The sequence below is a fragment of the Triticum aestivum genome, chromosome 2B (genome assembly GCF_018294505.1).
Source record: "Triticum aestivum cultivar Chinese Spring chromosome 2B, IWGSC CS RefSeq v2.1, whole genome shotgun sequence".
Classification (NCBI taxonomy): domain Eukaryota; kingdom Viridiplantae; phylum Streptophyta; class Magnoliopsida; order Poales; family Poaceae; genus Triticum; species Triticum aestivum.
The window spans coordinates 789,104,225-789,116,584 of record NC_057798.1 but is presented as its reverse complement, the minus strand read 5'-3'; the positions used below and the strand labels follow the sequence as shown (position 1 = coordinate 789,116,584).

Here is a 12,360-nt window from a genome sequence, read left to right as displayed (position 1 = left end):
GCTCCGGCGCCGCCAAACGCCACCAGGCCGAGGAGGAGGAGTTCATGCCCTCCTCCATCAGCGCCAAGATCCTCCGCAAGGCCCTCAAGCAGCAGCAGGAGCAGCAGGAGGAGATCCTCCACGTACTATTCAGTCTTCTAATGGCACAAATTATCAACCTATGCTACTACATGGGCTAGCTGACGTACTAATAAATCATTAAAAATATCGGTGAACTGATTTAGAAACTTAAAACTAAAAGTTAGAACACCATATGACGGAAAACTACTATTTAGAACGTGTATTTATGGTTACATGATACTTGTATCCTTATATGTTGTGGACACAGTTTGTTGTGCCCGAGGCGCCCAGGGTTTGCAGTATGCAGTAAGTTTTCCATCGGCTGAGATCCAAGGTATCCATCCGTCTAGTCTTGGATATAAATTGCTTATGACCTTGCGACCATGGTGCCAATACTTCGATTATTATACGGAGCCTGATATGTACTACATGCACTATATATTTTCATTAGGTACATGAACACCATTTTTTTAGTATAGTCACCACTAGAATAGATGCATTTTTCAGTATTGTTACTAATAGAAAGTATTTCACATATATAAGAGATGGACTGTTTTATATCACGCACAAACAACAAAAAGACTAGAGGAACTACATGACAAAAAAATAACAATTGAAAGAAGAAATTCTATGAAATTTTGTTCTATCAGGCATGCTTCAAAAGAGGCGTGACATGTCTTTTGGTTGCATATTCATGTGATGACAAGAGAATTAATTTAGTTGGGATGACACTTGCTCACTTTCTTTCACTAAATCTAGTGGGTGACCTCTTTGTGACGGCGGTGAATGTCATATTTGGAGATCGATCGAGGTATATGGCGTCACAAGGCCCAAAACCAAAAATGGTCGAATGACCCTCAAGTTAGAAACCAACCGACCCACAACCATTGAGTTGGGACTGTTGGATTAATAAACCCTTCACCCATCAAACCCTTCCAGCTCCTTGCGTATGGACGGTGCTTGGACACATTTGTAAACCTATACTCTAGTAGTCTGATTACCACTATACTTACATCTGGGTGCCGCTTATTTGCGTAGGACATGTTTGACCAATGTTGTGACCACGCAAGGGATAACTGGTTCTTGTTGTGGGAGGACGCGAAGAAGATGCGGTTGATAGTGAGTGGGGAGTTCCACAGAGAAATGCGGGAGTTCCTCCGCAAGCAAAAATGATCCAAGGGAAGTGACCATCTGGAAAGAAGAGAAGGTGCTACTTGTCTGTACCACATGCTCCTTCATGTGAGGAAGGCCTGAATATACCTACCCAGCAGACAAGTCTTTAGAAGATCCAACTGCAGGAGGCAGAGTGGTAGTCTGGCAGATGTTTAAATCATTTGGACTCGACGGTTGTAAATCGAATGTAATCATATGTTTGATAGGTTCAGTCTGTGGTTTGCGCCATGCTAAATGTAAGCCACAGAAGGTAGTGGATTATTCTGTTAGGCAAATCAAAATCCGATGAACTGTACGTGATCCACTTCTCCAGTTCAGTTTTGCATGGAAGTTGCGTACAATTGTGATTAATCTGTGTCAGTCAGTTTGGAACCAGACATGTTTGCAAAACCGCATCCAGACAGGATTGACAATTTTGATTTTCAGTAAATTTGTTTATAATCTTTTTAACAAAATATATCCACACTCTAGTGTGTAGAGTTAAAAATACAATGAGCGTTCAATTATGTTCAGGCATAGGACAATATGAATATACCAAAGTCGAAATATGGCCTCACATTAAACGAGTGTTCAGTATAGAAACAAATTTATATTTAAAAAACTGGTTTCAAATATTTGAACAAAAGTTCAACTTTTTTTGTTCACAACATCGAACGGCTCGTTGTGTTGACACCAAAGGTATGGCAATGGTCGTCAACTCAACCGGAGGCAAAACCAAAACTGACTGTCTTACAACTGAACCGGAGGCAAAACTAGCCGACAAAACCGGTTAACATGGTTGGTAACAAATCCTTCTGAGATGATTGTTTCCTTTTGTCATCCACATTATTAACTAGAGAAAATGAAATAGGACTTTGCCTATAAATGTGTGTTTGGAAATCAGACTTATCCTTATCATATCCTATATCATATACAAAGAGGAAGAAACACTTGAATATTATTAGAGTAGTAATTGTCATTGGTGACTATGCGAAAGGAAAGAAACATGAAGAATCTTTAATCTACACATAAAAAAGATGGTCGATAAGTTTCCAATACCAACAATCGATCAACGGTGTGTTTCCTACCTATTTTGTATCAGTACACGCTTTCACAACCAACAACGGCTCCATTTTTAGATGGAAATACTCCTACACACTAGGATTAGGCCTCAATAAATATTTACCTTTTTCATCCCTCAATCCATAAAACTGATTGGCCCATGAAGGATGCCAGTATATATATGCCCCCATACACGAGCATGTCCTCCAAAGTTCATCGAGCAAACACACAAACATTGGACTACCACCGAACTTATCCAACAACTTTGTCAAGTCTTCTCTTTGAAATGGAGGGTGTTACAGTGTTGATTGTTGGTGCTGGGCCAGCAGGCCTCGCAACGGCAGCATGCCTTAGCCAATTCTCAATTCCTTATGCCATCGTCGAGCGCGAGAGCTGTAGCGCGTCACTCTGGCGCAACCGCGCGTATGATCGTCTAAAGCTGCATCTCGCAAAGGAGTTCTGTGAGTTGCCACACATGTCATACCCTGTAGATGCACCAACATACATACCAAAAACCTTGTTTGTGAAGTACTTGGATCACTATGTTGAGCGTTTCAACATTCAACCAAAGTATCTCACCAGCGTGGAGTCATCCACATATGACAATGATGAAAAATGTTGGTCCATTGTGGCAAAGGACATGTCAAAGTGCACCACAGTCAAGTTCATGGCGAAGTTTCTTGTTGTGGCAAGTGGTGAGAATAGTGCAGAGAATATTCCAATGTTCCCTGGACTAGAAAACTTTCCAGGTGATGTTATCCACTCCTCAAGCTACAAGTCAGGCAAGAGCTACTCTGGCAAGAATGTATTGGTCGTTGGATCTGGCAACTCCGGGATGGAAATTGCTTATGACCTTGCGACCCATGGTGCCAACACATCGATTGTTATACGAAGCCCGGTACGTACGTGCACTATATATTTTCACTGGGTGCATGAACGCAAATTCTTAGTATAGTTACTAATAGAAGAGATGCAATTTTCAGTGTTTTACTAATAGGAAGTATTTCACATAGAAAAAGAGATGGACTATTTTATATCACACACAAACAACTGAAAGACTAGAGGAACCACATGACAAAAATTCATTTCTTGAAATAAGAAATTCTATGAAAATTTATTTATCATGCATACTTCAAAAGAGGTGTGACGTGTTTTGTTGTTGCAGATTCATGTAATGACAAAGGAATTAATTCGTTTGGGGATGACACTTGCTCACCGTCTTCCATTGAATCTAGTGGATAAACTCCTTGTGATGGCAGCGTATTTAATATTTGGAGACCTGTCACAGCATGGCATCACAAGGCCAAAAATGGGTCCAATGACCCTCAAATCAGAAACAGGCCGATCTGCAGTAATTGATGTTGGGACTGTTGGATTGATCAAAAAAGGCATCATCAAAGTAAGTATGTCATTGACATGACATAAATTTATAACATATGTTGATTTGATATGCCAAGTTATCAATGTATTTTTATCTCCTAAAGGTTCAAGGGAGCATTAGTAAGATCAAGGGCAACATAGTTAAATTTCAATGCAGTAAAAGAATGTCATTTGATGCAATTGTGTTTGCAACTGGATACAAAAGCACGGCAAATATGTGGCTCAAGGTAATATAGCTTGTGTTTGAACATGTCTGAGTTTGTTTTCTTGGTGTAACCATTATTAAATCTGCTAACAAGGTCTATGTGTTTTTAATCCAGGATGGTGAGAGCATGTTAAATGGCAACGGACTGCCCATCCAAAAATATCTGAATCATTGGAAAGGTGAAAATGGGCTCTACTGTGCTGGGTTGGCAAGGAGAGGATTAGCTGGTATTGCAACAGATGCCAAGAATATCGCTAATGACATCAAATCTGTGATGGACTCTATGTCAAGTTAAATCATCTTTTACATGTAGTTTACCATGGCAAGCATGCTAGAAGGTTGATTCTTTGAGAAATATATCCATTGTGTCACCTTTCTATCTAGCTTTTAGACAAGTAAATTTATGTTTATTTTAAGATTCATATGTGCCCGGAAGAGAGATGTACTATTATACTATAATCAAGGGCTTTGTACTATTATTACGCGGAGAGATTTCTAATTTTGGTTGAACCTACAACTGTGTATTATATTTTATTTACTTGAAATTACATGTGTAAAAGGCATGCGCTCAATACTCTCTTATCTATACCAAAATCTCTTGTGGCGTGTTTACCCCATCAACATACAACTGTAGGAGGTAGTAATCACATCAGCCTAAAATAAATGCATAGTTCACTACATCCATCCATGGCCGGTACTGTGGTGCTATTTAGTCTTAGTATGGCACTAGTTATCATCCCGTGCATCTGCATGGGGGTAGTTGACATACTATAAATCATTAAAAATATTTCTGAACATATTTTGAAACTTAAAACTAAAACTTAGAACACCATATGACGGAAAACTACTATTTAGAACGTGTATTTGTGGTTACGTGATACACGTATCCTTAACTATGGTGGACACAGTTTTTTGTGCCCGAAGCGCAGAGTTTGCAGTATGCAGTAAGTTTTCCATCGGCTGAGATCCAAGGTATCCATCCGCATAGCCTTAGATATAAATTGCTTATTACCTTGCGACCATGGTGCCAATACTTCGATTGTTATACGAAGGCTGATATGTACTACTTGCACTAAATATTTTCACTGGGTACATGAACACAATTTTTTAGTATAGTTACCACTAGAAGAGATCCATATTTTTAGTATTATTACTAATAGAAAGTTTTCACATATATAAGAGATGGACTGTTTGATATGACGCACAAACAAACAAACGACTAGAGGAACTACATGACAAACAGTTAACTTTTGAAAGAAGAAATTCTATGAAATTTTGTTTTATCATGCATGCTTCAGAAGAGGTGTGACATGTCTTTTGGTTGCAGATTCATGTAATGACTACAGAATTTATTCAGTTGGGATGACACTTGCTCACCATCTTTCACTAAATCTAGTGAATAACCTCTTTGTGACTGCAGCGAATTTCATATTTGGAGACCTATCGAGGCATGGCATCACAAGGACCAAAACCAAAAATGGATCACAATGACCCTCAAGTTAGAAACCTACCGATCCATAGTGATTGATGTTGGGACTGTTGGATTAATAAAAAATCATCAACAGAGTATTTGGAATATTTGAAGGAATCTGCCTTATTAGTCATATTTTTTATAGTTGAAACTAATAAGTAGACCTTTTCTCTCATAATGTCGGTTTGTTTTCTAGTTGGCACTTCTAGAGAGATCCTAGTCATCTACCTAGATAATATAGATCTGACTTAAATGCGCAATTATATATTTCAAAAATAAGGCACTTACATGACGAAGAAGGTGGCTACTTGCATATATACTGAATGTTCATTATATTTGAAGGCATAACAAGCAATCATTTGTTTTCTTTTTGGAGAAACACCGACATTGGATTTATAGAACAATGGGATATATAGAACATCATTTGAATCAAGACAATAAGAAATCCTAAGTACCCTTTTTTACAATGTGAACTGACGGAATAAAGCATATATAGTGGATGAGCTTCTCCCAGTTTTGTCTATCACTTGTATCAACCGATGACTCATTGGAATTTACTGACTTCCAAGACAAAATATACTAGGATGGCAAAGATTGCTGATGCCAAACTTGAATTAGCTAAAAGCAACTATAACCAGTAACTGAAATATGATCTTAACACGCTCGTGGATTGGCGGAGTGTACCTCTGTATTCTGTTTTCCCTTTTAAAAAATAGCACATTTAACTGATGCATTGTTCGAGCAATCTTCAAATCATTCAAAAACAATTTGAGGCATTATTCGGCCAGTCTCCTGAGTATGACATGATAGGCCGGCCCCTTAAGCGAGGAGAAGAAGCAAGCAGGCCCAGCAATGACGAGCGAGGCCTCCACAAGTCCACAGAAACAAAACCCGCCAATCCGCCATCCTCCGTCCTCCTCTAGGGTTTTACTACACAGTGCTGCCGTCTCCCTCCCCACCTCCGTCCCCCGCCGCCCCGCCTCCTACCCGGCAGACCACCACCGAGGCCCGAGCCAACGGCCATGACCGGCAAGAAGCACAAGTCCTCCAAGAAGCAGCCCAAGGGCAGCCGCTCGACGCCAACGCCGACGCGGTGGTCGACACCGGGAAGCGCCGTCGCTCCGGCACCGCCAAACGCCACCAGGCCGAGGAGGAGGAGTTCATGCCCTCCTCCATCAGCGCCAAGATCCTCCGCAAGGCCCTCAAGCAGCAGCAGGAGCAGGAGGAGGAGATCCTCCACGTACTATTCAGTCTTCTAATGGCACAAATTATCAACCTGTGCTACTACATGGGCTAGCTGACGTACTAATAAATCTTTAAAAATATCTGTGAACTGATTTAGAAACTTAAAACTAAAAGTTAGAACACCATATGACGGAAAACTACTATTTAGAACATGTATTTGTGGTTACATGATACTTGTATCCTTATATGTTGTGGACACAGTTTGTTGTGCCCGAGGCGCCCAGGGTTTGCAGTATGCAGTAAGTTTTCCATCGGCTGAGATCCAAGGTATCCATCCGTCTAGTCTTGGATATGAATTGCTTATGACCTTGCGACCATGGTGCCAATACTTCGATTATTATACGGAGCCTGATATGTACTACATGCACTATATATTTTCATTAGGTACATGAACACCATTTTTTTAGTATAGTCACCACTAGAATAGATGCATTTTTTCAGTATTATTACTAATAGAAAGTATTTCACATATATAAGAGATGGACTGTTTTATATCACGCACAAACAACAAAAAGACTAGAGGAACTACATGACAAAAAAATAACAATTGAAAGAAGAAATTCTATGAAATTTTGTTCTATCAGGCATGCTTCAAAAGAGGCGTGACATGTCTTTTGGTTGCATATTCATGTGATGACAAGAGAATTAATTTAGTTGGGATGACACTTGCTCACTTTCTTTCACTAAATATAGTGGGTGACCTCTTTGTGACGGCGGCGAATGTCATATTTGGAGATCGATCGAGGTATATGGCGTCACAAGGCCCAAAACCAAAAATGGTCGAATGACCCTCAAGTTAGAAACCAACCGACCCACAACCATTGAGTTGGGGCTGTTGGATTAATAAACCCTTCACCCATCAAACCCTTCCAGCTCCTTGCGGATGGACGGTGCTTGGACACATTTGAAAACCTATACTCTAGTAGTCTGATTACCACTATACTTACATCCGGGTGCCGCTTATTTGCGTAGGACATGTTTGACCAATGTTGTGACCACGCAAGGGATAACTGGTTCTTGTTGTGGGAGGACGCGAAGAAGATGCGGTTGATAGTGAGTGGGGAGTTCCACAGAGAAATGCGGGAGTTCCTCCGCAAGCAAAAATGATCCAAGGGAAGTGACCATCTGGAAAGAAGAGAAGGTGCTACTTGTCTTTACCACATGCTCCTTCATGTGAGGAAGGCCTGAATATACCTACCCAGCAGACAAGTCTTTAGAAGATCCAACTGCAGGAGGCAGAGTGGTAGTCTGGCAGATGTTGAAATCATTTGGACTCGACGGTTGTAAATCGAATGTAACCATATGTTTGATAGGTTCAGTCTGCGGTTTGCGCCATGCTAAATGTAAGCCACAGAAGGTAGTGGATTATTCTGTTAGGCAAATCAAAATCCGATGAACTGTATGTGATCCACTTCTCCAGTTCAGTTTTGCATGGAAGTTGCGTACAATTGTGATTAATCTGTGTCAGTCAGTTTGGAACCAGACATGTTTGCAAAACCGCATCCAGACAAGATTGACAATTTTGATTTTCAGTAAATTTGTTTATAATCTTTTTAACAAAATATATCCACACTCTAGTGTGTAGAGTTAAAAATACAATGAGCGTTCAATTATGTTCAGGCATAGGACAATATGAATATACCAAAGTCGAAATATGGCCTCACATTAAAAGAGTGTTCAGTATAGAAACAAATTTATATTTAAAAAACTGGTTTCAAATATTTGAACAAAAGTTCCACTTTTTTTGTTCACAACATCGAACGGCTCGTTGTGTTGACACCAAAGGTATGGCAATGGTCGTCAACTCAACCGGAGGCAAAACCAAAACTGACTGTCTTACAACTGAACCGGAGGCAAAACTAGCCGACAAAACCGGTTAACATGGTTGGTAACAAATCCTTCTGAGATGATTGTTTCCTTTTGTCATCCACATTATTAACTAGAGAAAATGAAATAGGACTTTGCCTATAAATGTGTGTTTGGAAATCAGACTTATCCTTATCATATCCTATATCGTATACAAAGAGGAAGAAACACTTGAATATTATTAGAGTAGTAATTGTCATTGGTGACTATGCGAAAGGAAAGAAACATGAAGAATCTTTAATCTACACATAAAAAAGATGGTCGATAAGTTTCCAATACCAACAATCGATCAACGGTGTGTTTCCTACCTATTTTGTATCAGTACACGCTTTCACAACCAACAACGGCTCCATTTTTAGATGGAAATACTCCTACACACTAGGATTAGGCCTCAATGAATATTTACCTTTTTCATCCCTCAATCCATAAAACTGATTGGCCCATGAAGGATGCCAGTATATATATGCCCCCATACACGAGCATGTCCTCCAAAGTTCATCGAGCAAACACACAAACATTGGACTACCACCGAACTTATCCAACAACTTTGTCAAGTCTTCTCTTTGAAATGGAGGGTGTTACAGTGTTGATTGTTGGTGCTGGGCCAGCAGGCCTCGCAACGGCAGTATGCCTTAGCCAATTCTCAATTCCTTATGCCATCGTCGAGCGCGAGAGCTGTAGCGCGTCACTCTGGCGCAACCGCGCGTATGATCGTCTAAAGCTGCATCTCGCAAAGGAGTTCTGTGAGTTGCCACACATGTCATACCCTGTAGATGCACCAACATACATACCAAAAACCTTGTTTGTGAAGTACTTGGATCACTATGTTGAGCGTTTCAACATTCAACCAAAGTATCTCACCAGCGTGGAGTCATCCACATATGACAATGATGAAAAATGTTGGTCCATTGTGGCAAAGGACATGTCAAAGTGCACCACAGTCAAGTTCATGGTGAAGTTTCTTGTTGTGGCAAGTGGTGAGAATAGTGCAGAGAATATTCCAATGTTCCCTGGACTGGAAAACTTTCCAGGTGATGTTATCCACTCCTCAAGCTACAAGTCAGGCAAGAGCTACTCTGGCAAGAATGTATTGGTCGTTGGATCTGGCAACTCCGGGATGGAAATTGCTTATGACCTTGCGACCCATGGTGCCAACACATCGATTGTTATACGAAGCCCGGTACGTACGTGCACTATATATTTTCACTGGGTGCATGAACGCAAATTCTTAGTATAGTTACTAATAGAAGAGATGCAATTTTCAGTGTTTTACTAATAGGAAGTATTTCACATAGAAAAAGAGATGGACTATTTTATATCACACACAAACAACTGAAAGACTAGAGGAACCACATGACAAAAATTCATTTCTTGAAAGAAGAAATTCTATGAAAATTTATTTATCATGCATACTTCAAAAGAGGTGTGACGTGTTTTGTTGTTGCAGATTCATGTAATGACAAAGGAATTAATTCGTTTGGGGATGATACTTGCTCACCGTCTTCCATTGAATCTAGTGGATAAACTCCTTGTGATGGCAGCGTATTTAATATTTGGAGACCTGTCACAGCATGGCATCACAAGGCCAAAAATGGGTCCAATGACCCAAAAATCAGAAACAGGCCGATCTGCAGTAATTGATGTTGGGACTGTTGGATTGATCAAAAAAGGCATCATCAAAGTAAGTATGCCATTGACATGACATAAATTTATAACATATGTTGATTTGATATGCCAAGTTATCAATGTATTTTTATCTCCTAAAGGTTCAAGGGAGCATTAGTAAGATCAAGGGCAACATAGTTAAATTTCAATGCAGTAAAAGAATGTCATTTGATGCAATTGTGTTTGCAACTGGATACAAAAGCACGGCAAATATGTGGCTCAAGGTAATATAGCTTGTGTTTGAACATGTCTGAGTTTGTTTTCTTGGTGTAACCATTATTAAATCTGCTAACAAGGTCTATGTGTTTTTAATCCAGGATGGTGAGAGCATGTTAAATGGCAACGGACTGCCCATCCAAAAATATCCGAATCATTGGAAAGGTGAAAATGGGCTCTACTGTGCTGGGTTGGTGAGGAGAGGATTAGCTGGTATTGCAACAGATGCCAAGAATATCGCTAATGACATCAAATCTGTGATGGACTCTATGTCAAGTTAAATCATCTTTTACATGTAGTTTACCATGGCAAGCATGCTAGAAGGTTGATTCTTTGAGAAATATATCCATTGTGTCACCTTTCTATCTAGCTTTTAGACAAGTAAATTTATGTTTATTTTAAGATTCATATGTGCCCCGAAGAGAGATGTACTATTATACTATAATCAAGGGCTTTGTACTATTATTACGCGTTGAGATTTCTAATTTTGGTTGAACCTACAACTGTGTATTATATTTTATTTACTTGAAATTACATGTGTAAAAGGCATGCGCTCAATACTCTATTATCTATACCAAAATCTCTTGTGGCGTGTTTACCCCATCAACATACAACTGTAGGAGGTAGTAATCACATCAGCCTAAAATAAATGCATAGTTCACTACATCCATCCATGGCCGGTACTGTGGTGCTATTTAGTCTTAGTATGGCACTAGTTATCATCCCGTGCATCTGCATGGGGGTAGCTGACATACTATAAATCATTAAAAATATTTGTGAACATATTTTGAAACTTAAAACTAAAACTTAGAACACCATATGACGGAAAACTACTATTTAGAACGTGTATTTGTGGTTACGTGATACACGTATCCTTAACTATGGTGGACACAGTTTTTTGTGCCCGAAGCGCAGAGTTTGCAGTATGCAGTAAGTTTTCCATCAGCTGAGATCCAAGGTATCCATCCGCATAGCCTTAGATATAAATTTCTTATTACCTTGCGACCATGGTGCCAATACTTCGATTGTTATACGAAGGCTGATATGTACTACTTGCACTAAATATTTTGACTGGGTACATGAACGCAATTTTTTAGTATAGTTACCACTGGAAGAGATCCATTTTTTTAGTATTATTACTAATAGAAAGTTTTCACATATATAAGAGATGGACTGTTTGATATGACGCACAAACAAACAAACGACTAGAGGAACTACATGACAAACAGTTAACTTTTGAAAGAAGAAATTCTATGAAATTTTGTTTTATCATGCATGCTTCAGAAGAGGTGTGACATGTCTTTTGGTTGCAGATTCATGTAATGACTACAGAATTTATTCAGTTGGGATGACACTTGCTCACCATCTTTCACTAAATCTAGTGAATAACCTCTTTGTGACTGCAGCGAATTTCATATTTGGAGACCTATCGAGGCATGGCATCACAAGGACCAAAACCAAAAATGGATCACAATGACCCTCAAGTTAGAAACCTACCGATCCATAGTGATTGATGTTGGGACTGTTGGATTAATAAAAAATCATCAACAGAGTATTTGGAATATTTGAAGGAATCTGCCTTATTAGTCATATTTTTTATAGTTGAAACTAATAAGTAGACCTTTTCTCTCATAATGTCGGTTTGTTTTCTAGTTGGCACTTCTAGAGAGATCCTAGTCATCTACCTAGATAATATAGATCTGACTTAAATGCGCAATTATATATTTCAAAAATAAGGCACTTACATGACGAAGAAGGTGGCTACTTGCATATATACTGAATGTTCATTATATTTGAAGGCATAACAAGCAATCATTTGTTTTCTTTTTGGAGAAACACCGACATTGGATTTATAGAACAATGGGATATATAGAACATCATTTGAATCAAGACAATAAGAAATCCTAAGTACCCTTTTTTACAATGTGAACTGACGGAATAAAGCATATATAGTGGATGAGCTTCTCCCAGTTTTGTCTATCACTTGTATCAACCGATGACTCATTGGAATTTACTGACTTCCAAGACAAAATATACT

At 39.2% G+C, this 12,360-nt stretch overlaps 2 protein-coding genes across 2 annotated transcripts; both read left to right on the top strand.

Annotated features, from left to right (window-relative positions):
* Positions 1-2,473: 2,473 nt before the first annotated feature.
* On the top strand, positions 2,474-4,154 carry LOC123042773 (probable indole-3-pyruvate monooxygenase YUCCA10). The gene is made up of 4 exons (XM_044465160.1): positions 2,474-3,172; positions 3,440-3,673; positions 3,759-3,881; positions 3,975-4,154. The coding sequence occupies exons 1-4, from the start codon at positions 2,474-2,476 to the stop codon at positions 4,152-4,154; spliced, it is 1,236 nt and encodes a 411-aa protein (XP_044321095.1).
* Positions 4,155-8,922: 4,768 nt separating this feature from the next.
* LOC123042772 (probable indole-3-pyruvate monooxygenase YUCCA10) lies at positions 8,923-10,603 on the top strand. The gene is made up of 4 exons (XM_044465158.1): positions 8,923-9,621; positions 9,889-10,122; positions 10,208-10,330; positions 10,424-10,603. Exons 1-4 carry the CDS (start codon positions 8,923-8,925, stop codon positions 10,601-10,603), a joined length of 1,236 nt encoding a protein of 411 aa, XP_044321093.1.
* The last annotated feature ends 1,757 nt before the right edge of the window (positions 10,604-12,360 follow it).

Coding starts and splice junctions, on each gene's coding strand:
- LOC123042772 (XM_044465158.1), top strand. CDS start 8,923: ATGTCCTCCAAAGTTCATCGAGCAAACACACAAACATTGGACTACCAC. Junction 10,123..10,207: donor TCAAAAAAGGCATCATCAAA/GTAAGTATGCCA, acceptor TATCTCCTAAAG/GTTCAAGGGAGCATTAGTAA. Junction 10,331..10,423: donor CGGCAAATATGTGGCTCAAG/GTAATATAGCTT, acceptor TTTTTAATCCAG/GATGGTGAGAGCATGTTAAA.
- LOC123042773 (XM_044465160.1), top strand. CDS start 2,474: ATGTCCTCCAAAGTTCATCGAGCAAACACACAAACATTGGACTACCAC. Junction 3,173..3,439: donor CGATTGTTATACGAAGCCCG/GTACGTACGTGC, acceptor TTGTTGTTGCAG/ATTCATGTAATGACAAAGGA. Junction 3,674..3,758: donor TCAAAAAAGGCATCATCAAA/GTAAGTATGTCA, acceptor TATCTCCTAAAG/GTTCAAGGGAGCATTAGTAA.